The following is a 27,934-nucleotide window of genomic DNA, read 5'->3' as shown; positions in this document are numbered from 1 at the left end:
AAAATTAATTGAAAATATTTTGAATTACTTTCTAATTTCAAAATAAATCAAATGATCTACATTGTTACACAAACCGATATTGCCTCAATATACATACATCCAATAAAATTGGAATGGTACAATATTAAAAACATCGTTTTTGCTTTTGAGGCCTAAAAACGGTAAGAAAACTGCAGCCTTGTGCATTAGTGTAGCATATTTCATTTAAGCAGTGTTGTTAATATCCACCCTTGTTTGTCCGTACACATTAGTATGTTTTTTAATTTTCAAATCAATTTAAAATATTTTTAATTAAAAAATGCGGTATTATGGAACACTAATACCTATGTCAACTACCTTGATACTTTCCCACCCAACGAAACAAACGGGGGCAAGCCGCAAGAGGAAAAAAAAAAAACTGCTTATTTTGGAACTTGTTGCTTCCATTGGAATAAAAATGTCTACGCTATCAAACAGCCCCCAGACGACCAACCTACCTTGTTCCACATGTCCAACAGCACAACATTCCAATTAGAGAGAGTGAGAGAGGTTTGTGTTGCAAAATGGAGAGGTGGAGGGATCGTCGAAGAAGATGATCGCGACTGGGACGGAGATGGTGGAAGCGAGGGTTCCCCTTCCCTACAGGGACCAGTGCGCCAAACGCCTCATCCCCTCAACAAATGCAGGGTCGAGGAGTCCTACCTCCCTCGGATGTAAGTGATTTCCTTGATGTTAATTTGTTAATCTTCCTTTATCAACATCCATAGCTAATGTAACTGGTCTTTCAATGGAAACAACCGTTTTGAAATTTATTTAAGATCTACATGAATTCTTTCTTCCCTTTTGTGCTTGATTCCTTTGATTATGGCTATGCACAGGCAGTAGTGGTGGGGAGCTGCATCCATTTTTTGGTTCGTGTGTTTGAATCCACATGGTCAGATGAAAGAAGTTCCCGTTCACCATTAATGAGTTTATTTCTCTGTTTAGACATCACTGTCCTGTCCTGCTAGTTATGCGAATGAGAAAAGGCAAAGTTTCTTGCTTGAATTATTGGCCTGTACATGTGAGATATTTCATCGGGTTGTGTCAATGGCTGATGAAGTCAGCAGGATGTTGTCCAGACTGGTTGAGAAATGATTGGCTGTCAGTAGAAGTGTTCATGCTTCAGCAGAATATGGTTGGTATGGCTAAGGGAGATAATGTAACACCTGATGGCCATACAAACCACCTATCAGTTCAACCCTGTTAATGTTAAAAACAAGTTTTCCCTGCAAACGGCAGGATGACAATAGTACTCTTGGAATGGCTAAACAGTTGTTGTTAACAGTAAAACAGCTTATCTACAATGAGGCGAAGAAAGTGAGGTCAGCTCAGTTGCCTTTGATTAGTGAACTAAACAATGGAGTCAATGAGTTTCTCATGTTAGTGAATTTATCATGTGCCGAATTTTGCTTTTATGGCTCAAGAGCCAACTTGGTTGGTGTAGGCTTCAATCACAAAAATTGGTCGTTTTAATGCGGCCGAGGAAGGGAGACAATGCTTGTCCACAGGTTGGAAGGGCACGAGCTGTGTACTGTGCTCTATATCTTTTTGTTCCGGTACTTGCTAAGTGGAATAGTGGTTTGCTTCATTTTTGTGTATTCCCTGACCCTTATGTATAACAGTTTCTTTATTTTTTGGGCAATAAAATGGAAGGGGGCCTAACCTCCAGCAGGTTTACACCAGAACTTGATCTGCATAGCTTAGAGAATAAATTTAGCTGTGGGAGGGTAGGCTAGCGAAGAGCCATATTGCAGCGCTGCTTAATATTGCTAGCAGTAAGTCTTTATGCTAAAACAAGTCATTCTTGATGTAGTTTTAAGACAATTATTGGGAAAAGAAAAGAAGAAAGGAGTTGCCTTGCCTTCGATTGTCACTAGCCTGGTCTTAGATATGACGAGGATATTCTCGCATATGTCCTGGCTACTTCTCTGCCATTCTTAATCAAGAGCTAAACCCAAATACCTTGTTTCATGTCCCTTTTTTTTTTCATATGGGTTGGACAGACATTGACCACTTCTGTTAAGTTCACTTATTAATGAAGCAGATAAAGGAGCTGATGGAAACAGAACACCCAAAATGTGTACATTTTTTCTATTGATACAAGCCTTAAATCCGCCAATGCAGTTTTCGTGGAAAAGAAAAACATGATTTAGAGTTTGGTAGGAATCTCCACAAGACTTTACTCGTAAAGAATGTTTAAAGCACGACTTGTACTGGCATTAGTTTTGGCAGCCTTTGGGAAGACAATGAAGATAAATTGATGATATCTGTTCTGAATGATTCAATAATTTTGTTGTGGACTCCTTTTCCGCCCATAGCTTCTTATGTTTGTATGTGCTTCCTGTCTTGCCAATGTCATGAAATGGAAGAAACCAGCTGTCTCTGAATGTGCTTTTTTTGGATATTCAAATTCCGAACATTCATTTTAACCTACTGCATAGGAGTAGTCCATCTTCAATCCTAGCACCAATCTTCAATTAGTCTTGGAGACTGATAATACATTACATACATTTTTGAACTGGAGTCTGAGGCAGGAAAACATAATGTAGGAGGCAGCCGGAGGGGCTCCCTAAATCTTGCCTACTTGCAAGCATTCCGGAGCTAGCAAATGGTTTTCTGGAAGCTGCCCGATTAAGAGTTAGTGTTATCTTGAAGTCATTGTAGCCTGGCCTGCTGGATTCTGATTTTGCATCATTGCTGGGAATTCTTCATACGGAACAAGTCGTCATATTTATTTGTTCTTTGACGTGCTTGTCCGGCATCAGGAAACTAGTGAATAGAAAAACGGACAGATAGTACATAAGGCATCTTCTTTGCCTGTTTGACTTGCAAGCTGCATAACCATGCTTGAGTAGGAGCTTCCTTGTAGCAGCAAATTCCAATATGGGAGCAGTATTAAGAAAGTGACCTGTGCCAAAAATGTCTAAAAAGTTTTCTGTTTTGCTTCCTTCTGCTTGCAGTAGACCGCATGCGACTTTAGAAGGTGTATGAGAGGTAATCCAGCATACCTTTTTTGCTTGGTGTCATGTTTAATCTGCCAATAAACTTATCATTTCATCGGATATCATTTCACGGGAGACTGCAAATTGGTAGGGATATTGATGGTTGGACTCGAAAGTCTACAAATTGGTCGGGATATGGATGGTTGGACTCGAAAATCTAAATACGTTGGTGATCGGATCCGTTGAAGTCGGGAAGTCGGTACAACAAAAGAAACCAAACTTTGGAACCATATCCCAACTTTTTTACATCCAAATACATTGGTGATCGGATCCGTTGAAGTCGGTACAACAAAAGAAGCCAAACTTCGGAACCATATCCTAACTTTTTACATCCCTACGAGTTAGTACGAGTTAGTGTTAGTAATCACACATTTCTGCGATGTTAACCTCATGCAATCGTTCGTAGAGCTGAGAGTTAAGGTCGTGATTGCCTGTGGTAATTAAGGAGACGTTCTCATTGATCAATTCAAGTTTCTTCCGTGACGTCAATTACCAACTTTCCATCCTGCTGCCTGTTGTGAATGATCTCTCACGCTCCATCTGTTTCTTATCCAAAACGGGAGCATTTCAAAGTTTAGCAGAAGCCATAGAGATTGAAAGTGTAAATTTAGTGCGTAAGAGTTGAAGCAGATTCTCATAGCAACTAGCAGCTCCGTTGGAGAGAAGTAATGCACACTGAGACTGTCCAAGATATTTGATCTCAGGACTGCGAGTTTAGCATTGTCAGTCTATGATTCAATTTTCATGAAGAATATTGGACATGCTAATTGAACCTAGCGGCTAAGAACAACTAGGAAAGTCCTTGGCCATTAGGTCATGCCGCTTATATGAAAGTTCTTGGGGCAAGGGCCTTCACCTTGGAGATTGATATTATTAGAAAAGCAAGTTTGGTATGACAAGGTAAACCGACGCAGGGAGGTGTTAGACCCCAATAGTGGGTTTTCTCTTTTCCTGAGAAGGAAGATGGGTAACATGCGAAAACCTGAGAATAAGTAGCTTTTAGAATCAAGGTGGGGAAAATGAGCAACAATTAGTTATGAATCCTTATTCTCGTGTCCGTATGACACAAAGGAACCCCCGTTGGTTATCATGCAGGCTGAAGGGTTCCATGTGTAATACTGTGCTTGCTCGGTCCTGCCTTCTCTATTCATACCCAATCCCCTCTGCTCATACTTACGTAAATAAGTTCGCAAAGGCGACTAAGAAACTCATTACGAGTGTGCTAGTGTTTGGTTGGCTTCTTTCTTTCTGCTTCGTCTCCCTTCAAATCCTCTTACTTCATTTAGGTTTTGCAACTAAACATCATCCAGTAAATCTCTGTTATAAAGTAGGAGAAACAAGATAAATCCAAATCACTGTTCTGCAATTACTTAGAAGTTAGAATATGAGGCCACATATATAGATAAGTGGATTCTTTCAGTGATCGGTTCGTGGGAAGCAGATTTCTTGATATGCCAAATCAAACTATGGACCACAATTTCTTTCCTGTGCAAGTGGGAGGCAGCCACCTAAAAGATCGATGAATCAGAGAAGGATGATGCTATATACATTCAATGCGTATATGAAAGACGTAAAGGAAAGAAGATGCCCAATGGACAAAACGATGAATAACCAGCTTCTTCGTAGGCGAGAGCCAACGAAAACTCCAACGACTACGTATTGAAAGGGTCCCATCATCACCATCATAAGGACGGGCAGTAGATGATTACAATTGAACCCTTTTAACAGAAGCTTCAGGCTCACAAACCCAAGCGAAGGAATAAAAATTTGGTATCATTACTTGGAGACTAGTTGAGAAAACTAGAATTTATGAATAGTATGACCACTGAAGAAATTTAGACAAGTTGAAAAATACGGTAGGGCCTTCTCGTGACCGAAGACATTGATTTCACCTTTCAGAAGTTTTCATCATGTCATGAAGCCAATATGTCTCTCATCCTTATCTACTTTTCTCTCTCAGCTGGATTCTTGGGTTGATGGTAATTAGGTCCCCGTCCAAGACTAGACGGTCAACTTAACGGTGCATGGAATCTTTCACACACCTGTTCTTCCACCAACCAAGAGCCAGAAGTCATCCAAATATTTAATACCCTCCTTCAATTCTTTTGCTAGCTTAGCCAAAACGTTGTATTTTTAATCTTTTACATGAACGGTTTGTTCAAAACAATGAAAAATTGTTTAAAAAAGCCCAAAATATCAAAAGGTTATGTCGGTTTTAAAAGTTGAAACCATACTTTTCTCGCAATTTCAGAAATTTCTCACTGTATATTTGATCAGTCTACCAGTACTTGTTTAAGCGCGTCATGGGTGCCTCATAAATCAATGGCGGTAGTTGCACGCGTCTGGACCTGAAACCTGACGCACAGCAAATGCTACCTTGAGGACAAAGAATAACGCAGCATATTCACAACTCAAATGGCAGCGACACACAAGCTTTACGAGTACAAAGTGCTCAAAGGTACGAAGTCGTAATGCATGGGAGAGGGAGAGAGAGAGAGGTGGAGCCTGGTAGAGAGAGAAAGGGAGAGAAATTTGTCTCATGTTTTGAAAACTCACATCTCCGAAGTTAATACAGATGGGAACACCGAAGGGAAAAAAGAAGAAGGATGTCACGTAGTCTGCGTGACGCGGTAACAACCATGAGAAACAAACAAGACAAAACGAAAGAATGAGAGGCGACGGTCCCTCGCTCTCTTCATTAAAGCCTGTCACGACTTCCCATGCACAAAAAAAGGAAACAAACAAAAAGAACTGAGCAGAGAGCAGAAAAATACAGGATAAAATAAATAAAAAGTCGACTGCATACGCTTACATTTGCAGCTTCCCCCTTCGGACCCCCGCCTCTGAAAATTCCCCTTGTCCCTGCTGCCCCCCTTCTTCTTCCAACCCGCCCCATCATTTAACTCTTTCCGTGTTCTCTTTGCTTTTACTTTCGCCATAATGGGAGGCCTCGTCTTAAAAGCGCAAAGATCGGCGTCCTCGAGGGTGATGGTCTTTGTAAGGATCTCGCCGTCGTCATCACCATCATTCCTCCTCCTCCTCCTCCTTTTTACAGCAACTCTCTCTCTCTCTTTCTCTCTCTTATTTATTGACTTGGCAAACCATCATGGGAACTTGCTCATTATTTCTTTTCTTGTCGCCTTCAGACTCTGATCTGCTATCTGTTTTAATGAGATGTTCTGAAATTCCATGACCACCAAAAGGAATCGTCGGCACCTCGGTGGTCGGTTGCACCAGTGGTGCTTGCTTTCCCATGACCCCCCGATCGGTCCCCCTCTCCACACAGAGCCCCCTCCCTTTGATCCGTCCATGGTGCTTTCATTCCTCCTCTTGCTGCCTTCGACTTGAAGTCACCAAAACTTTCACGTGGAATGTTCACCAGTTGGCCTGTAGTCTAGAGAGAGAGAGAGATGTAGCTTGAAGCGCGCTAAACTTTCCTTATGCCGTTCTTTGGAATTCATTCCTTACAGGAAATAAACACTTCATTTATGCATTATCGTGATTGAGTGTCCCATGCTGAGTGAAGAAATTTTGCGGCCAATGAATGTGTTCCTAAAACTTTTGAAGTCAAACAAACCTGTTCTATCAAATCTGGGCCGCTCAACTACAGTTTGCAATTTAAGATGGTTGTCTTATCATCAAACGATTTATCCCGGAAGAAAAATGATTTCTTTAACGTCCCATCAGGCAACCTCTCTCTCTTCTCTCTCTCTAGTTTACCTGTCAATAAGTTGAATCTTAGAGCAGTAAAGACGGATGTGATTTTGAGGAGGAATATATATATATTAGTAAGGAACCCAATTTTACGTGCCCATGAAATAACTCGCAATACTGCAAAAGTTAAAATGGAGATGAGTAGCAGTAAGAACTGGGAGCACAACACGAATGATGCGCGACATATCCAATATTGAAAGAATAAATGAGGGTCCTTTAATAAAGCCTGAAGTCCTTAATTTCGAGGCATATAGGCTCGTCGAGGCTGAGTAAGCTGCAAAAACAAAAGTAAAAGCACATTAAAGGTGGTGAAGTTAAGGAGTGGGCCGGCCATGGCTTATCTGGCCTCGTCTTCCACCACATTGATGTTGGGGGCCTTTAAAGTGGAGCACCACGCCACATAAGCCTTATTTTGATGAAGCCAACTTGCTATATAATATGCATATACATACCAATGATATTTTTCAAATCAATGATTTATTGAAAATAAGGAGAAAAAATGAATATTTTTGTTATTTACTATTAATTTACATATTTTTTTTCTCTTTTTTTTTTTCTTTCATAGTTTGTTCTTTATCCATCTAACATTTAAAATGTCTAGAACCAACAGCTATATATATATATATATATATATATATATATATATATAACGTCTTTGCAAGAATAAGCCAAGTGTAAAGCTTCGCTGGTACGGCCATCCATGCCCGCTTAACAAATAAGAATCAACTAAGTAACAAGAACCTGAATCCTTTTTTCTGTTCTCAAATCGAATATTCTAAAATCAATTAGGAAAGAATATTCGTTACTTAGTTCATTCTTAATTGTCAAATATTCTTTCCTAATTGATTAAATATTGCGAATTATTGTGTAATTACTAATTTTCACATTCTTTACCGAATCCTTATTTACTTTTTTTGTCTTGACATACATTTATGTCCGACTACTTGAGCACGGATGAGAGGCAATGGTTGGGCAGATTTTTATAATCTCATTTATAACCTTTGACTGACCATAGCTTGTTACGGATTTGATATGATCATTAATGTTGTCTAGTTCTTGCCAAAAAAGAAAAAGATTGGCCCGGTTACGAACAGATACAGTATATGATCTGTATATATCATCCCCACTTCTTAAACTTTGTACCATTTATAGTGCCTTCATACCTATTGAAAAAATATAAAAGGTCACCGACGTCAAGCAAGTACCTCACAAAATACCGTTGCTTGTAGTATTTAATCCTGACTAATGAATACAAAATTAAAATAATTGTAGTTCTGTAAATGGTTCCAGATCCATCAATTTTTTGCGTTTCCATTGAACATTAATGCCGTTTTTTTGTTACTATTTTCGATCTCCATATTCCTATTTGCGTACCTGTTAGCAAGAAACTAACAGGGAACATCTGAGAAGCAAGCCCCCAAAACTGATACAGAGAAAAGAAATGGAAGAAGTAAAACAAATTCCCGGCGTTCCTGTTGGCAAGCACCAACCTGCATGGCACTGGGCAGTGTCCACGTCCATTTACCAACTGAGCCGAGCCTCGGGACGGCTCCCCTTAACTGTTCACCATTAAAGGTTGGCAGCAGAATGGGCAAGGAAGGAAGCAGAAGGGTGACTGGGCATTTTCTCTGATGTTCGTTTTACCATAATCAGATGAACAGATGTGATGGGTATTGACCCTGTGATGACCTGATGTTTACAGTGAGAGATGGGACGTTATTGTCGCAAACCCACGAAAGCCATCCATTGCCAGTGAGCAGCTAAGCGAGGCTGTGTGTCTAGACAGCTACTCTCTAGCAGACAAAATGGATTGTAGGCTCCTCCCTTCCTTTTTCACTGACCGCCTGAAAAGGTGAAGGTTAGAAAAACCACAAAAGAAACTGTAAAAATTTAACCACTCGTTATTCGGAGAGAGGGCGAGGGCGAGGGCGAGGGCGCTGGAGAGAGAGGCAGTCTGTTCGCGTGAAGAATAGACTGAAAGTGTGAAGAGTAGACTGGAGGCTGAAGAGTTCCTCACCAGATCAGGAAAAGAACGGCGTTCAGTAAAAAGTAAATGAGGAAGAATTATCGGGATGGGCGCTGAAAGCCATCATTTTATGTTGCCAATCGACCCGACTCTCCCTTTTAAAGAACTGTAGCAGGTAAACCTTTTTAAATTGTTTTTTATCTCCACAATTCCCTCTCTCTAGTCCTTTTCTACTATTTGCAAGTTCAGGAATATAATTCTCTTGTACACCAAGTTACCAAGTTGGGGTAGAAAGACATGAGCGTGGCATTAATGGCTTCTAATTCATCTTCCAAACCAGGCGAACATGCGTTCGAGGAATTACTGAATTCTGACTTGACGCGTGGTGCAATTGAAGCTATTAAATAAAGGCTTGAAACTGGTGTCCGTTAGTTTGACTTAGGTTTTGTGTTGTTAAAAAGCATAAAATGATAATAGATACCACTTTTTGTCTTTGACAAATGGATATATGTATTACAATCCGTTGCTCAGCAAGGAAATAATATTTTTGTCGCTTGTATTTCTTTTACCTTTTCAAGACACGTGATTTAGTATGTGATATGATGACATGCTGCAAGTTGAGGGGGGTAGAGTTGCCACCACTCTATGCTGCGCCCCTATGATGATAGCACTTGTTCCAAAGACTTCAGGACTGGACCCGCTGACACGATTCAAGATTCATAGAGCGAGCAAGCTCTGGGTCCTTCATATGTTGAACTCCTTTGCCTCTTTTAACTCTACTCTTAGGTGGTGCGGAGTTGGCAGAAGTCATCTGGTGAAAATGGTCAGACACCAATGTGTAGGTGTTGCCTAGGGACTTGAGTTGACTGAAATGTTTTATATATATATATATATAGAAAGAGAGAGGGAGAGTGGAAAAAAGAGACGTTCGTGGACGTGTAGTGTTTGAAAAACAAACGTCATTGACGTTTTCTTCTTCTGATCAGAAACTCTTGGCATGCCACTACCTTTTGATCATATCTAGATTCTAGAAAGGAAGAAAGAGAACCTGTCAATTTTGAATTTATGGCTCCGAACTTCGTCCAAGCATGGAAAGTTATGGACAATGGTGATCAATCCTGTTCTGTCCTCCAAAAAATAAAAGAAAAATCCCAACGTATGGCATGCATTTTCAGCGAAAATTGTATGCATAGTGTGGAAAAAGGCAAACTGACTTTTTGAACGTAATTTTGTCACTTTTGCAGGGCATTGCTGCCCTTCCCGTGTCCTGAGAGAGGCAGCGTGAACTTTGTGTCCTTGAGCAGGTAATTTTGTTTCATATAATTATTATTTCTCCCCTTAACGTATTAATTGCTTCTCTGTATGATCTTGATGATTACTGTAGCAGAAGGCAGAGAGAGAGAGAGTGTGTGATAGAGTTTAAAAGTTGGCACCGTTTTGCACCATGTGAAGTGTGACTGATGGTGTGATGGGAGGTGGAGCAGGTAATTTTGACACAAAAGAGAAGAGAAAAGGAGAAGAGGGGTTTAAGAAGGAAGGAAGCTTCAAGGGTTTAGTAGGCACCTTACCAAAGTTGACTTTTGCTGGATAGAGGAAAGACAGTCGAAGTTTTGGAGTGCATGCCTTTTCTTCTTCTCCCCATATCCTGATGTTTGATGGCTCTCAGAGCGAATGGTGGGAAGGAATGCTTTTCTTTAGCATGCACGCTCTGATTCATTGGCGTTTAATGGTGTGATGACTTGTAGCTTGCCTTTACAAAGGCCTGAGAGGTGAAGCAACAGAGGGAAGGAAAAAGAGTGAAGATGGGCACATGCGGAAGGAATGGAGCCGTGAGGCAGTACATAAGATCAAAGGTCCCCAGATTGAGATGGACGCCAGATCTTCATCATTGTTTTGTTCATGCTATCGAAAGACTGGGAGGACAACATAGTAAGGATCTAAGGATCGCCCTTTCTGGTTTCCGTTTGGTTTATTTTTATGCCTAGAAATTCTAGACTGTGGAAGGAATATCCATTCCACTAGAAAGGATGGTTATTTTCTTTCTGGTGTTTCTAAATTCTCTTGTTACCTTTTTCTTGTGGGTCGTTAACGAAGAAGCCACACCGAAACTTGTGCTTCAGCTTATGGATGTAAGGGGGCTCACCATTTCCCATGTTAAGAGCCATTTGCAGGTCTTCCTTCTTTCTTGTAGTCCATCTTTGTGGTTACCAAATTATCTTTTACAATGGTACTTTTGTGTTACCATATTTAATTTTATTATTTGTTGCTTGATATCAGATGTACAGAAGCATGAAGACTGACTTGAGTCGACAAGGTATTCATGGAACTGGTGTTCTTAACGATTGAAAAAATTCCTGCTGCCTGAATTCGATTATATCTTATTACTTCCTTCACGGTTCTGTGCATGCTCTCTCTCTCTCTCTCTCGTCACTCTATTTTCTAGTCTGCATTTTTTATTCTTTTCTTGATGGGTTGTGCACAGTCTTTTCTTCTACTGAAATCCATCCCACAATTGCGAGAACAGCACATCACGATGCTGGAGATGAAGGGGATGCTACCGACCGTTGTGTTGTTAATGATGATGACATTATCTCCTCATCCGCAGTGAAAGTCTCAAACACCATGCTGGCAGCAGGGTTCAATTCTCAATCCTTTCTTTATCATGGCGCCCTTCTTTCAGACAGGTTTCCTTCACAAACTGTACATATCTCTCCCCCACAATCCCTCCCCCCAAACCCCCCCAACTCTCTCTCTCTCTCCAAAAAAGAATATTCTTCTTCACCTTTCCTCTTCCTCCAAATTTTCAACTTCCCTTTTGAGCTTTGCATAGATTCCTGGGCTTCAATTATTTATAGTTCTCTCTCTGTGTAAAAGTAGGCACGGGGGAATGGTGGCAGAGAACTGTCCGGATTTCCACATCGAGTGCCCGGTTTATTCACCACAATGCAGCAGCAGCAGCAGCGGCAAAAGAAGAATAAACAGCACAGTCTCCTGCTCGTACGCTTCTGATAATGGACATCAGGGTTTGAGTCATCAACAGGGAATTGACAGTCTTAGATGGCAGCAGGCAGGTGCTGGGGGAATCGGACTCCTCTCCTCGCAAAATCTTCACAACTTCATTGCACTTGGATTTGCGGAGAACCAATCTGATATTCAGGTCGATACCTCTCTCTCTCTCTCTCACGCCACATCCCTCTGTTAGCACCATAAGTCCACTCTTTCATCGGAAAGTGTTTCTATTCCACGTTGTGTTGAGCTTTAGTATTTAAAACGTGCACTGTACATGTCGTCATCACCATAATCAATTTCTAACGTACTCTTAGATCGCCGAGCTTATAATACAATATCTTTATGAACGGTGTTATGGCCTTTTCAACTTCTACACCGTTTCACAGTGGAAGTTTAGTTTCGGAAGACTTGAAAACCTTTGTTTTATCAAGATAATCTTTGGATATAAAAAAATCCTACTATTGTGGACCTCCGAATGGCTGATAATAAAGACCTGGACCCGCTAACTTTTGCTTTTCCAAGATCCATTGGAGTAATCTGCATTATGTAGTATTTTACAAGTCCAATATGTTTTCCAGTAGGGTCATTTCGATACATGCCAAATATGGCATCAAGGTGAAGGGACATGCATTAGAGTTCGAGCTACCAGCATCCTTACATTGTTATCAGGTTGAAGCATTTGGGGTGTACGTCTCCGTGTTATAAGAGCAAGTTTGTCATAAATGTTTTATATAAATAACTTACGAAGGGGTTTTCTTTTGTAAAAAGATAATGCACATCATTGCTTAAAAAAATTTAAAAAAAAAAAACGAGAAAAAAATGAGCACTCAATCTGATATCATGGATTGGCCTTGCCCATACATCTGCCATTTATATCTGCTTATTTTAGTCATTCAGTAGCATTGACGCGTATTTATGCATCTAACTAACTGAAAATATTTAAATGTCATGCCATCGATGCGCTTGTATTGTCATGTGGATGCACGGACACTATGACTGGCTTCATTTTCTAGGCTCAATTTTTTCTAAATGTCATAAATGAGTCAACTGGATCCCGGAAAGAATGAATGCTGTCTTAAATCTAAGATTACTGCATCTCTTTTGACGCATCAAGGTTTTTACTTGTTAAATCACTTGCACTCTCTCGCATACACACGTAAAAGTTAAAAAGCACTCTCACACAAGCTTGCTCCTGCTCGTAGAGAAGTAAAAGAAAAATAATTAAATAAAGCCAAAAAATAAGTGGTTCTTTCTTTTAGAATTCCTTGACTTGGTCAAGTTCCTTGACTTGGTCAAGGAGAATTAGTTCATACCTGAAAGGACACCTACCGGCGGGATCATCTCTACCACGCTGAAAATCCGTCAAGATACCAACTGCTAAGATGCCTTTCCCATTTTGATGTCCATGAATAGGATCAGAACCATGTGTGCAGGTAGAAGTAAAATAAATGTATTAAATGATTCATTGCAACTAGCTGCAGCATTAACTCTCCATCTAATTACCCTTTTTTTGGAAATATTTACTTAAACTATCCTGTTTTACACACCAAGATCGGATATAAGGAGAAATGAGTCAATGCACATGTAAAGAAGGTGCTTAGTGGGTCAGGTGATATGACGATTTGGGAGTAAAGATGTCGATGTTATATTATGTTTTGCTCTGTAATTACCCATTTTGTTGCAATAAAGAGGGAGAACTCCGAGCAAGCTTTTCATGGAAAATGTTAATAGGCTGGCAACATTTCTTTTCCAGATTTCCGATTTGACTTTTGTTTCTGTCCTGTTTTAGTCTGTCTTATTGATGTGTTGCACTACTTGTATGTTTAATTAGCAGAAAATGGGGGCAATTCAGCAGCTCATGGTACCAAAAAAACGGAAGCTTGAGGAGAGCAGGGAATCTGCTTACTACCACTCCACATCTGCCTCTTGCAGAGAAGCTGGACAAGCAACAGATGATTGCACTCTGTCTTTATCACTCAATACTGGCGACAAAAGGATGTGCTCATCCAAGTGCAACACTTCCTCAAATAGTGAAACAAGTGAAGGGGATTCCCATTTCTCAAGGGCAGACTCGAAGGAAAATGCTCTGTCTTCCATGGGCAGTGGCCACATAAACTTGGATCTCAGCATTTCTATATGTGGTTCTTAAGTCCAGCAAACTTAGGTTATGCCACAGTTTTCCATGACTCTTCTGTATGGAACTCACACTGCTCATCTGGCGTCCTGACGTCAGTCATGCTGAAGCTCACATAGCTTCTTTCCAGCTTGTCCATAATCTACTGATACGTATATTTCAAAGAAGCAGTGCTTTTGCAGGGGAACTGTCATGTGTTACTTCATGTTGAACTAATGTATGACCACAATGGGGTGGAGGGTTTATAGGTTTAAAGAGCCCTTCCTTTTTCAGTGCAACCAAAGTTAAAATGCTTTGGCCTGTCGTCAGGCGGTGCCCACATGCACATACAGAGGATCAATCATTTCTGCGGTTCTTCGCCTATCCTGCGAAGTAAAACCATTTGGGATAAATTGACGATAAACAAGCTTTAATTTTGAAGATATGTCCAATCTGTAAATGAACAAAAGAAATGACGTTCTCTGTTTGGTAACACTGAAAACGTTTTACGATCTACCGTGAAGTTCGAAAGATACCAAGTTATTTGTTAAAAGGATACGAAAGAGGTCAATGTTTTCAATTCGAGCTAGCTAGTTCACAATGCTGGTCGTGGTTGCCCAGTTTAAGACGAGACTAGGTCATCAGGGCGGGGATCTTAATACTCTTGTGGCTCTACAAGTGGCGTTGCAGATGAGTTAGATTTGGTATGAAAGTTTCTGTCATTTTTTCTTTATGGAATTGATCCGGCTCTAGCCCGACGTCAAATGTATTTTTCTGTTTCAAATATGACTCAGTTGCAACTGTACAGCTCCCCACATTATCCCTGTTCGTCTACATGCATCATATCAACACACACACAAAAGCACGTGCAGCATGAAGTGAAAAAATAGTTGAAATGATCTTTTCATTTTCAAGCTGTTGCACGGTTTTCTCATTACGTTAGCCATGAAACCAGCTGGTGACAGAACTGCCTCAACCGTAGCTTTGGAGTAATTTGAAGAAATTATTCTATTACTGATCATCCCCTTGTCGGTTGTGAGGAGAAAGAATCTGCAAAGTACAAAAATCTTTTTTCATGCTCTTAATGTCAATATTCTTCCTTTCTTGCTATTATTCCTTCATTGACTTGGATATTAGGTTATGAACCTCCCTAGTCAAAAATGGATTGATATTGGCAGAGCAGAATTCGACAACAAAAGATGGCAGGCCATGTCTTGGCACAAGCTAAAAGGAGCCAAATAATGCATACATATTAAACATAGGCTTCTTTTTTACCTAGAATGATTTCAAACGGAAATCCGGGTCCCTGACCTGTTGAAAGACGAAGTACAATCTTTTGGATCGATATACCTTAATTTCCCACTGCCTCACCCCTTATACACCCGTAACTTCAACTTGTGGAAGAAGAAATGGCCACAAAAAAAAAATAGTCAAGCCATTAGTATTCGGTGATAGGCAAAGCCTACCCCACTATGCCAAACCAATTGGGTATAGCCTAAATGAGAAGAGTATGAGGTTGCTGCACTAGCACTAAAGCACCATCTTGATTTGGCTTAGATTGGGAGACAGATGCATAAATTTAGTTTACATCTTGACCGCTTCTTTTTATGGTAAATTTATATTTGACACTTGAGTTTATTTGTTGTTTGTTCCTGTTATTCTAGAATGCATAGCTAAGTTTAGTTTATACTTTTATATAAGATCTGCTAGTCCAATTTAGTGATTTCTTCCCCACCCCTTTGTGCTGAATAGGAATTATGAAATTTTCTGAAAAGCTACGTCGAGTTCATCCATGGATATTATGTATGTTCTTCTCTGTGAAAGCATAAAGTTGGATGAGGCACATTGCCAAATTGTTCATTGATGCATTCATATTTCAAAATTTAGCATTTGAAGGTTCAGTATTATAACTCTGTGGATGCGATTTTGTGATCCGTTTTTTATCAAAAGCCTGTGATTCAGTTTGTCCATATACTTAAACAGAAATTATTGGAACACCTTATTTGAATCTATGGACGACATCTCATGGCCTCCAAATTTCAAAATTTTCAAGCGAACTCAATACCTACATCGGATAAAAAGTACTAGATAAGATTTAGATCTACAAAAATTTCAAACTTTTTTGAAGACTTCGAAGTTTGAACTCCGTAGAGATTCCTATTTACACATCCGAGTAAAGTGATCTTAAAGCTGGCCTATAAGAAGAAAGGATCAACTTCGTACGATCAAATTCTACAAGAAAACCTTTCAAAGTTCATTTTGGAATCTGTGTACAAGTGTATCGTCACACCGTATTCGAACTCGAATATAGAAAACCTTTTCAGTACACCTGTAGGTTTTTCCCTTTGCTCCAATACTATTACTAGATTCCCTTTCTAGGGATTTGACAGCAGAGTCTTTAATTCGCTATTAATCCACATTCTCAAAGAGATCGAAGATCTATGGCATCTATTTTGGTGATAGGTGGTCAGCATTATGCGTACTAGTGATGCGGCTTTTGGTAGGCCCTGCTGCTTTCTTCTGTGGGACCAACTGCGTTTTTAGTTGATTCGGCCTTAATTTTCCGATCGCACCAACTACTTACTGTTTTTTTTTTTCTTTTTAAATTGAATCTCAAACAGCTTTCTTTATTGTTACAGTAGCTAATTGGCTGCGGGATCGTCATTCAATTAGCAATTACTAATTATGACAGCATTACTGTAATAGAGATCCATCCACCCGACCAGGAGGATGAACTTAAAATATCCTCAAAGTTGACAGAGGTTAATAGGATAAGAGGGCCGATCTGATACGGTTCAGCCTAACCCCAGCCATTTTCAATTGGAATTAAAAAACTAAAGCTATAACATTAGAAAAAAAGCTATTATTCAGGTTAGGATGTGCAGGTTAGAGGCATTGATGCTGATGATGGATGGATAGAAAGAGCACCATCAATATCCAAGCTCTGAAGAATACCAAAATCTTGAAATTCTGCCCAGATTGAATAAATCAATTAGGGGTGCTTTACCCTTACATTTGTTTGACTACCATTCGCGCATTATTTTCAACATTGTTACCTACTATATGATGCATAGAATTGTTTCATTGCCTAACTTTGAACCATCAACACCGAAATTTTATTTCCTCCTGAAGGTCAAGGAGAATCGCCAGCTGCTTTCAGACTCAATATGCGATCTATCAACGATGATGGTAAGCCTATGTCGGACTATCGCATTTGGACTGCAGTACCATCAAGAGAAGAAACAGATCTTGATTTCGCTCATTGTTAGACAAGTTGACTTAACAGGTTGAACGAGGTACATAGTTCAACAGCTGAAGTGTATTATTTGCTACAAAGCCCATACAACCAACAGCAGTAATGGTTAATCAGGAACCTTCTGAGGCGCCAAGTCCGCCGCGTTCAGGACGGTAGGCCGTTTCCCCGCCATTGAAAAGAAAAAAAATTCTTTTTAACAGAACTTCGGAGCCACTAGATTCATGGACGGGCAAATTTCGGACCCTTGTCAATTCTATCGAGAGGGGAATTGGGTTTGATACGAACCTGATCAAGTGATACCAGAAGTTTCTCGAATGACACATTCTATCAGTTGGGCGACACGGTATTGCTATTGCAAGGAAAGTAATATGATGGTGACATCTCATACGGATTTCAATCTCATGTGGACATTTTTGTACGAGTCACAAAGTTCCTGAACAACCTAAGGAAGAAAAGGAATTTGCGCCGCTGCTTATGCTGACAACCAGAAATTATACCCAAAAGATGCGTGCCGGAATTCTGAAGAGTTGGTATAAAGTTTAAGCTGTCTAGCAGATTTGCAAGGAAAGTCCCCGAGTGGTTGAACTAGAAAAAGTATCTTAAGGGGAATTAGGTACAAGTTGATTGTTTAAGTTGACCTATGTGCATTCCTAATTTCCTACAATAAAAGTCCTTGGCAGAGAATACACATGCAAAGCGTTTATCTTTTATCATTCCAAGGAGAAAGAATAGTATTTTAGCAATGTGAAAAGGTGGGCTTGCTATGTCAAAAAAAGTTGAAAGATGTGCGCGGCTACGTCCATCAAAAAAAAAAAAAACAGGAAAAAGAAAGAAAAGAACGAATGAATGAATTTTAGGATTATGTTCTCTCGGCGGAAAAAAGAACTAATAGCAAATTTGACAAGGAAAAAAAACAGCAGCAAAACCAGATAAAACCATTTAAAACTGAAGCGCAGTTCAAAATGCCACTGGCGCGAGCTTAAGACCGCTCATGTCTCAGCCATTGCGATCCTGCTGAGGCCTGAACACTGTAAATGCAGGGAGACTACGACGAAGTTAAAATACGGTTGAGATGCCTCCACTGAATAAGAAGAGCTATCCAAAGCACAAAATTTTTCATTCAGCTGAATAGAGAATACACCTTGTTTTATACCGGTTATCATTCTTTTCTTTCTCCCATAGAATCCAAGAACTTTGGCCAAAGAGAAAATGTAAACCATGCGTTACATTTGTTGGAGGTAGTTAATAACCACCTCGTTCACGAAGATCTCATGACGCATGAATGCTAGCTCTTTCTTTTCATGCCCTTCGGGTCTGCAGTCAGCGCCTTCACATTAAGTCTTGGCTTTGCATTCATGAGGCAGTGAGGAAGAACCGCAACTGCAACAACTAGTGACGAAGGTGGTACTCCAGAAATGGGTAGTACTTCAATGAGCACGGCCATCTGCCAATGTTTCCACTTCAAATTACAGATAAAGATTTCTACTGTAGTTAAAATATTATGGCCAAACTATCATCGAGTATCCTGTATGAATGTGTTTCGCGTAGATGTGCATAAGGTATCAAGCAATTTAATTTTACATCCTCATGCATTATCAATTTATCAGGATGGTCTAAGTTTAGAGAGCATGAATCATGTTTTCAGTCTAACAATTTGTATCTGCAAGGCTTTCCGTTTCACCCATCAATTAAGGTTACACTGAAAATTGGGTCTGCTGAAATACTCATTGGAGGTGATGAAACATTGATATCCAGCTGGAAATGGGAAGTAAGATGTTTATAACATATACTCCATGGCTTGCAAGAATAAGACCAATTTTCTTGAACCTGAAATCGACTTTGACTACACTGGCCACAGATTTGCCAGATATCATCATAATGGCACCTACCATGCTGGAAGTGCAACCTGATGGTTTTCAACAATAAAGTAAATGTCTCAAGTGGTCTCTCTTTTTTCCTGAATATGCGACGGTTCTTTAAAGAGAAAAAAAAAAAGAGAAAAAACAAAGGAGCTAGAAGCAACTTCGGGTTAGCTGCTGAAGTCAAGCATAAATCACTGAGTAGGATTGTGAACTAACCACCTTATGAAACCGAGCCTGGAGTACTGTTTTGGTCTAAAAACCCAATTCAGCTGGCTTATGCTCCTTTTCTGTAGCACTTAACCCACCACTAACAGTAAATAAAGAGGATGTATGTGCAAATAGCAAAGCAGGTGACTGGTCAAGTTGGTAAAACAGATCAGCTTGTCCTCCAGTTAAGCAGGCGGGTTGTGTAAACAGGCCATCCTAATAACATGTGCAAATCAACTGTAGGTTTAATTGATAGCATACTAACCTGAAATCGGTCGAAACTAGAGAAGGAAAAAAGTAGCACAAGATGTAGGCCAACATACAATAATTACCTGAGCCAACATACAATAATTACCTGAGGAGATTTTAGATCCACAACTGAATCTGGTACAGTGTCCTTCACTGCACTAGCAACAACTCGCAGACACTCATTTCTATCCAATAAAGGTGATTCATGACAATCATGAGCTGAGCTTTTCTGCTTCATTTCTGTTCCTTCAACACCTCTCCGGTTAAAAGCCACTGCAAACTGGAAATGCCAATTAAGAATATCAAATACATTAGCAGCCAATATATACTCCAGAGAATAGGAAAAGTTGGAAGTCAGTATCAGCAGCAAAAGCATAGTCAGTTAAAGTTCCGTTTAGGTTCAGCATGACAACTAGTTTGTACAAGCAAGAGGTTCTCAACACATTAAACCAAAACAGACATACGCCATTCATAAGCAGGAAAGTAAATCCATCCGAATACATCATTTTATGCTAAACAGCAACTGAAATTAATCTGTTCTTTGAAAGTTTTGATAACATTAGTACCTCACAATTCATTCAAATAAAAACTGAAAATGGGACCATCGTTAAATTAACAAGTTAAAACAGATACTTGTCTAGCAATTAGCTAACAGGAAGGAGCTATTGAAAGCATGGACAAGTTGGCAAGCAAGAACAACATGATGTATTAAAAATGATCCACATTGCACAAGGGAATTAGGAACAACTGCTGCTCAAGCAGCTGTATAGTGTAAAAACCCATAGATTTTTCAAGAGCAGCCATTCTTATACTACTCGACAGATCAGGACAAGTCATCAGAAATACTTGAGACAAAATTGTTATATATAGCAATTTTTAAAAATAAATGCAGTTGGCAAAAGCTTCCTAGCAGCGATGCACCTACTTGTATGCATGTGCTAATGCATCCACGCACATATACATGAGATGTGCAGAAGGAGCTGCTGCACAACACTCTCTAAAACCTGACCATGAACACAAATATTCAATTGCCATAGCTGGCTGCTTCTAATGCATCTTGAAATGTTATTTCTCCAGCGTCATAACTTGCAAATTCCATCAATAACTCCAATTTCCATTTACATTTTAACTGCTTGTAAAACTTTAGTTTCTATAAAGGATAAAGCTGCTACACTATGCTGAACAATTGACATGCAATCTCTACAGCCACTTTTGAAAAGGTGATACATATCTAAAGCTGGCAACTTTTAGTAAGCAGTATGTGTCTTACATATTCAGCTTGATCCGCCATCCAGAAATATGAGGTCCAAACATCCATTTGAAATGCTGTGCAATTTTCTAGATCTGACATAATGGATGTGATACATGTCCAAAAAGCTAGAAATTAAAAAAAAAAAATCACACCTTTTTGATGCATAGATCAAATTTTATAAGAGTTCAAGAACAACTTAAGGAACTCTTTTGGCTTATAAAATCTGATTTATGCATAAGACAATGAATTGTTCACCATTCTAGATGTGGGCAACCAATCTACATGGTCCAATTATAAGTGAAATATCTATAACGAGTATTGGATAACATGGACCCCACACACATAAATTCTTTGATGTCAAATGTTCAAAAGATCTGATCCTCATGGAATGCATATTTTATAGACAGTGCCTACAATTTGATATATTATAGTGTGAGTAAAGCTATGTCTATGTCACAATTTAAGAAAATGCAGGAAGTGCACACGTTACATACACAAGACATGCACACACATATCTATCTGAAATCATGATCTACAATAACTCATCCAAAAAGAATGAGCACATGTTACATACAAAAGACATGCACACACATATCTATATGAAATCATGATCTACAATAACTCATGCAAAAAGAATTCATAGTTCATAGTTTATAGTTCATACATATTCCATTGCAATGATCCACAAAATCAAGCAAAATAGTCTATAAGTCTGTATGTCGTACATTTTACTTAAAGATAAGAAGATGTTCACAACCCATAGTAAAAAACAAAGATATGGTTATGAATGCCTTAGAAAAGAATGGGTTGGATCTGGATCTCATCCAGATCTGAACCATGAAGCACCTGATAGGCCAATAAGTATTCGTGCCCAAAAAATTGCCATATCAAGATGGGTACATCACTCAGAATGGAGTACCCACATAACTTGGATTTTCAGAAAAATGGGCACCTAGAATCTACGAGCTAAATGAACTTAACAAGCCAATAAAGTCAAAAAGATATTAAACCATGGGAACTTCTTTTAACAGAAGATATGAGAAAAACGAGAAAAAGAAAAGATACAATGATAAGATAGCACAAGAACTTTATATTATCGAAGTGATCAATGATAATAAGAATATGCAAGTGCTGCAGACACCTTTAGAGGCCTTTCAGTTACATGGTCTTCACTTCCCGTGTACTGGTCAACAAACCTTTTCACAGCCATGGCCAAGTCCTTCTCCCTTAGCATGCAAGTTCCTTGAAAAGGAAGAATACGGTGGCACCATCTGTTAAAAAGATGCACACGGACCCATTACCATATATTAAATATTTACATACCCTCAAACACATGAAAATAAGAGATGATGGCCTTTCAGGGCTGAGTCCAAGCAGAGCCAATAAAAAATAAGAACAAACAACAGATCGGGAAGAAATATAAACATTTTCACGTGTGACATATGTTTCAATGTTGATCCTGAGTTGCTAGAGGAGAAAACCACGAACTAAGGAAAGAAAAAAACAAGTTATTTCGTGCGGGACATCAGTATCATAGTGAGAGTCTCGATGCCCTTTACTAATGTACATATTGAGGTTGTTTGCCACAAAACAACTGCATTTCCGAGCATACTGTCAGGACATGTCTAGTATAAGATGCTTATAGAGTTACATGGACAAATCAAGACATAAACATGCAACAAGCAAATGCAAGATTCCTTATCATCTTATGACTGTACAACAAAGGACACACATTCAATTGAGTCAAATAGAATGTCTTTCTTCCCCAAACCCAATCAATAGAACTTCTTTCTTCGCCAAACCCACTAGCTTTACCATAACAATTCCTCCTCTATTGTTCTAATTGTCTAAATGTACTACAATAATCTATATGCCCTGTGAATGCAGCACACACTGGCACATTAAGTGCGATTCACTAGGACATCAGACCTAGTCTGTGAACCAGCCTTGAAGCTTAAGGTACACATATACCAACTTTTGCAAGAACAAACTTTTTCAATCCAGTCACACAAATAAATGTTGAAATTCAAAGAGAAGACATTTACGTAAATTACTTACACGGGTGGCTTTTGATCTCCAGAATCAAGATAATGGAAAATATCGTTAAAATGTTAACATTTTGCATATATAGATGTCTAGGAATTGTAAGAGAAGTAAGCTGCTCCAGGTAAGCTTCACTAGTGAGAGAGGGAAAACGTTTTGAGCACTGGAACATGCGCTAGAGCTTGCTGAATTTTCATCGAAAGGATCGCCTGTCATCAGAGTGTACAGTGAGAAAGAGCATTTTTCCTGTTCCTGTTTATTTTAGTAACAGCTTAACATTTGACGAGTTGAACATTTTATGAAAAAGACAGTATAACAAGAAAAGATGGAGATCCATTCCCTTTTTCTGCCATACCTTATAAGATGCTTATGATGCACTATAGACTACACAGATCCCAACAAGCAGCATAGAAGTGACAAAATCATAAAATGACAACATAAACTGATCATCCACACCATAGAAACAAATTAATCATTGCATGTATTATCTAAAGGGAATTGTAACTCCAACTAGCACTTAAAGAATTCACTTAGTAGAAAGATACTCCAAGGATGACATGTTTAGCATCATTGTTTGCTTTATTGCCCACACGTAGCTCCATTTAACCAAGAACAAACTTTTGCAAATCCAGTTACACAAATAAATGTTGAAATCAAAGAGAAGACATTTAGGTAAATTACTTACATGGGTGGCTTTTGATCTCCAGAATCAAGATAACGGAAAATATCCATTAGAATGTTAACATTTTGCATACAAAGGTGTCTAGGAATTGCAAAGAGAAGTAAGCCGCTCCGGGTAAGCTTCACTAGTGAGAGAGGGAAAACATTTTCAGCACTTGAACATGCGTTAGCGCTTCCTGAATTTTCATCGAAAGGATTGCCTGTCATCAGAGTGTACAGTGAGAAAGAGCATTATCTATGACGCATGTTAATTAAATTTTCAAAGCCAAACTCCTGTTTCAGTGTCTAGGCCCAATTCCAACCCTTAAGTTTGAATCAGAAGAAAAGACATGAACTAACCATTGAAGACAGCAATTAAAACAATTACCATCAACATGTAAAGTATCTTCTTCATCATTGGTTAGATCACCTTTAGGATCTTCAGCTAGTCTTTCTTCACAAGGATCACACAGTTTCCTCTTTTTCACGCCTAAATTTATATCAGGCGGCAACAGATGCTTTAGACTATATGTGCTGCTTGTTGAATTGATATGCTGCAAAAACAAGATTACCACTAATTTCCTCTCAGTCTCACGATAAAATAACACTACTTTCCTCTCAGTCTCACAATAAAATAGAAAACATGAAGCCAAGCAAATACATTCAGTCAACAAGGGCTGGAAAAGAAAAACAGGAAACACCTAAAAATTAAAACAGCCTTTCCAAAGAGATGCCAATTATGCACTTTAGAAAGAAAGATAGTATGTATATTTCTACACTCCAGTAGGCCCATAAAAGTGAAGGTATAACATTCATCTAAACAGAGATGCACTTTTGCAATCTAACTCTAAAGAAAGGGATCTGGACGCAGGGGGTTGTGAGTGTGTGCGCACGTGCACCTACATTTAAATCCATTAAATAAGAAAAATTGAGGTGTGGTCAGACATCATTAAGCAAAACATGTTCTTCACTCACTATTAAATGCAGCTATGATTAAACAAGAACAAAGTAAAATCAAGTTAAATAAACCAATTTAAGCAATTAGCGAATATGATGCAATCAATTGAACATAAAGGTCAAAGAAAGGACTGCACTCTTGAAGTTTTTCATATCAAATCAAAACAAAATTTAGGACAATTGAAAGATAGCATGTAAATTGTTGAAGAAGATGAGCTACGAATGATGAGCCAATGACTCATTTGACAACAGCACACGAGGCTCTCAAAGTTAAGTGCAATGGACACCCAGGAAGTACGTCTTCACAGATTTGGGAGGATGCAATTGACTGCTCAGATGCACCTAACATGTTTTAATTTTCAGAGAAAGAGTTGCATCTAGAGTCGCGTCAGCACCAAATTTAGGTGCTTCACAGGTCCAGCAACCTCTTTAAAGAGTCTGTGCCACATAAATTTTGCAATATTCAGCCCCAAAGTTGTTGCTCTACGAGGCCCCTATAACAGGTTACACGCACAACAAAACTTCACACGTCCATCATCAGGTTAGCGTTGTTCACATTTCAAACATGGAATCATTAAGCCCTCTTCAATTGCCATATGTTTTAGGCCCTCCAGCTGTATTTCAGCTTCACTATTAACTTGATATGCAGTATGCCACATCCAAAAAGGGGAATGGGAAAATATATCAGATTGGAGCAAAGGAAAAAAAGATAAGACGACAAAGGTTTTTGAACAATTTTTATACACAATCGTAGCCATAAGAAAACCATGCATATCATTTTGGGTCTAAAGACTCTAAATACCATAATGAACAAAAGCGAATAAAAAGTTGGAAGTATTAGAATGTGTAGAACCAAAAGAAATAACTTCTTTCCAAGAGAAAAGGCTCCCAGTAAAGGTTGTTATCATAAAATATAAAAATGGCTATTAACAAACGGAATCTGGACTCCATTATAATCTGTTAGACATATTACTCCATTATGTAAAAATCATCGTAGTTCATGTTACTCATGCTTTTCTTTCGACATTATTAAATGTTAAAAGACTGAAGTTCCATAGTTCCCAAGATTATTTCTACCATGCTTTGGACATGCCTTTTCAAATTTTCAACTGACAAATAATACAGTAGTTCAAATTCTCTCTTTCCTGCCTTTTATTAATTTGCGACCACGATGGTTCATCATTGGTGATATTTTCCTTTTCCTCAAGTTTTCTTGTTGAGAGGATTATGGCTTTTTTAGTATTACAGAGTATAGAATAACATGTAGTCCTTCCCGTTCACTAAACAAGTTGGGAATAAGTTATATTTCCACAAGGCTCATAGATAAAAGTAACTGCTGCGGCCACAAAATGTTCATAATAAACACTGTTTCTATGTTATACACTCTTCTCATGAAAGTAACAACTAACAAAAGAGGCTGATTGTATCTTAGCAGATACATTATACAATCTGGACTCCCAATTTGCTATCTAGTACAAGTCATTATGCTAGTGCGATTGACAATAATACCAGAGAACCAGCCATCTAGAGAAGGACATAGATATAAGCTTTATGGACTTGATAAATTTTGCAGGTACGTTCAGGGTTCATTTGCTAAAGAGAACGTTTTTAGTGAATTATTTGGATATACAATTTATTACTTTTTTATTAGAATGTTTTCTGCAGTCTGGAGAACGAATAACTAAAATATGATGATCCAAGAAAGGTACATAGCTTCAGATCCATGCCTATAATAGTCGAACCCAATAAGCAAAAGGCTTGTCTATGTCACAATCTGAATGCATAATAACATCTACAAAAAAACTAAAATTTCTGCCAAAATAAGATAACAGACAGTGAACTGAAATAACAAGAGGATAATTTTTCTTATCGAACCTTTTCAAGGAGGGCAATGGCTTCTTTAGTGGCACTTTTCTCCCGTTCTGAGCAAAATGATACATCATCAGACGCCAGCCGTTTTTTGGTACAATTAGAAAAAGAAAAAAGAAACCATAGAATAAAAGGTCCTTTCCAGCTGCCCAACACATATATGGAAGCAAAAACAGTCAAGGAAACTAATTCCAGGCGATAAAAATACTTTAAACTTAGCAGGAAAAGAAAAAGACGAATTGACAGAAAGAACCAGATCTCTGTAATAGATCTCTGTAATCAATTGGAGGACTCACAATTTCGTTGGATAAAGCAAGCTCATGATATTACATTCAAGCCTTAAGCCAGTCACTCGAATTTGAATTTCAAAGAGGTACATGGCACGAGTGACGTACATGAAGACCTTGACGTCACTCCAAGTCAAATGCAGTGTGCTTACGTTCTCAATGAGGAGAACAATATAATATGTTTCTACCAATTCATTTTCCATCAGTAGAACTAAGCCATAAAACGCACTCTTTAATGGTTTATGCGAGTTGTATTTTTCGACCCCTAGCTATTCTTGGAACCATTATCTTAATTCACGCAAACGAACGATCTAGGCAGATGATAACCCAACAAAGAGCAAGAAAAATCATCCCATATGTAAGAAACATATAACTAGAGAAGAGACAATAAACAGAAGCTATAAGGGAGATACATCCTTAGATATAGCCGGTGTGTGTATATGCATACGTATCCTTGTAGTATCGGCCGTCTTTTGACCATGATGTGTCCAAGACATACTAATTGCTACATATCGGTCCTTGTAATCTAAGCTACCTAGTGTCTGCCTACTTATATTCTTCGCGCACTAAAATATACTCTTTCAGACTAAGTTTCGCTTACACTTGTTACGGTAAATTCGTTTCACAAATAATGGAACGATGCCATTAATTTCTCTGCACGGGGGGAAAGAGAACCTAAAGTAACGCATAGAAGAAAACGGGAAAGGAAACAAGAATTTCCGGTGAGGCCTTCAGACCTAGCTAGACAGTACCCCAAGACCCTTTTCGGACATAGAATTCAAGAAAGAGAAAGAGAGAGAGAGCAAGAGGGCGCGGATGGTACTGATGGTGCAGGTGACGAGGAAACCAGAATGGGAGTGCTCAAGAATGGCGGTGGGGGCCTCGTAATCGAAGCGGGGAATGCTGATTACTGACGAGTGTTGCTCCCACGGCGTCATCTCCTCCCCTCTTTCCTCGGAATCCCTCTCCTGCGCTGCGGATCCCATCTGCTCACGGAAGTCGTCCCCGTCATTTTCCTTCTTTTCCTCGGAACCGGCTTCCGGCGTTGCTCTCTCCTCGCTGGAGAAGTTGTCCGCCATTCTCTCTCTCTCTCTCTCCCCTCCCCCACACCACGAAGCCAAGAACCCTACTAAGCAAAGAACGGCGGGCGCCTTGTAACGGCTATGCACCCGCCACCGCGAGTTCCTTTAAACAGTTCGGGTCGGGTTTTCTCTGGGTTAGACTTGGATCGTCAATGGTCTGAATATAATTCCACGACTCTAATATGAACCCGACTGATGGAGTTTTGATGAGAAAACCAGATTCAATTCGTGATCCCATTTAATTTGGATACAGGGCTTACCGGATCGGATGGATATCTAAGTCTGAAGGACATCGAGATCCAATGGCATGTAAAAGTTCAGGTCCATCTGAACTCGAAACCAAATCCAGGTCCAATTCAGCGACATCTGGTTAGTTGAACATGAT

General features: G+C 39.2%; 2 protein-coding genes across 10 annotated transcripts; one reads left to right on the top strand and one right to left on the bottom strand.

Annotated features, from left to right (window-relative positions):
* The first annotated feature begins 10,106 nt into the window (after positions 1–10,106).
* On the top strand, positions 10,107–14,372 carry LOC116261114 (myb family transcription factor MOF1-like). 5 transcript variants are annotated; one of them, XM_050079445.1, is made up of 6 exons: positions 10,107–10,632; positions 10,801–10,874; positions 10,981–11,017; positions 11,228–11,387; positions 11,578–11,860; positions 13,547–14,372. In XM_050079445.1, exons 1-6 carry the CDS (start codon positions 10,506–10,508, stop codon positions 13,859–13,861), a joined length of 996 nt encoding a protein of 331 aa, XP_049935402.1. In that variant the 5' UTR covers positions 10,107–10,505; the 3' UTR covers positions 13,862–14,372. The 5 variants fall into 5 exon arrangements, with proteins under 5 accessions (XP_049935402.1, XP_049935400.1, XP_049935399.1 ...); XM_050079443.1 differs by having other exon boundaries at positions 11,186–11,387; XM_050079442.1 differs by having other exon boundaries at positions 10,108–10,632; positions 10,798–10,874; positions 11,186–11,387; positions 13,547–14,369.
* A 3,791-nt stretch (positions 14,373–18,163) lies between these two features.
* On the bottom strand, positions 18,164–27,607 carry LOC116261279 (uncharacterized). 5 transcript variants are annotated; one of them, XM_050079748.1, is made up of 8 exons: positions 27,291–27,607; positions 26,187–26,233; positions 23,743–23,908; positions 23,380–23,575; positions 21,793–21,922; positions 19,506–19,679; positions 19,160–19,366; positions 18,391–18,525 (listed from the first exon to the last, which is right to left on the bottom strand). In XM_050079748.1, exons 1-7 carry the CDS (start codon positions 27,544–27,546, stop codon positions 19,196–19,198), a joined length of 1,140 nt encoding a protein of 379 aa, XP_049935705.1. In that variant the 5' UTR covers positions 27,547–27,607; the 3' UTR covers positions 18,391–18,525; positions 19,160–19,195. The 5 variants fall into 5 exon arrangements, with proteins under 5 accessions (XP_031495826.1, XP_049935705.1, XP_049935706.1 ...); XM_050079749.1 differs by having other exon boundaries at positions 23,785–23,908; XM_031639965.2 differs by having other exon boundaries at positions 18,403–18,525; positions 19,163–19,366.
* Positions 27,608–27,934: the final 327 nt, after the last annotated feature.

The sequence above is a fragment of the Nymphaea colorata genome, chromosome 9 (assembly GCF_008831285.2).
Source record: "Nymphaea colorata isolate Beijing-Zhang1983 chromosome 9, ASM883128v2, whole genome shotgun sequence".
NCBI lineage: Eukaryota > Viridiplantae > Streptophyta > Magnoliopsida > Nymphaeales > Nymphaeaceae > Nymphaea > Nymphaea colorata.
This window is presented reverse-complemented; position numbering and strand designations above follow the sequence as displayed.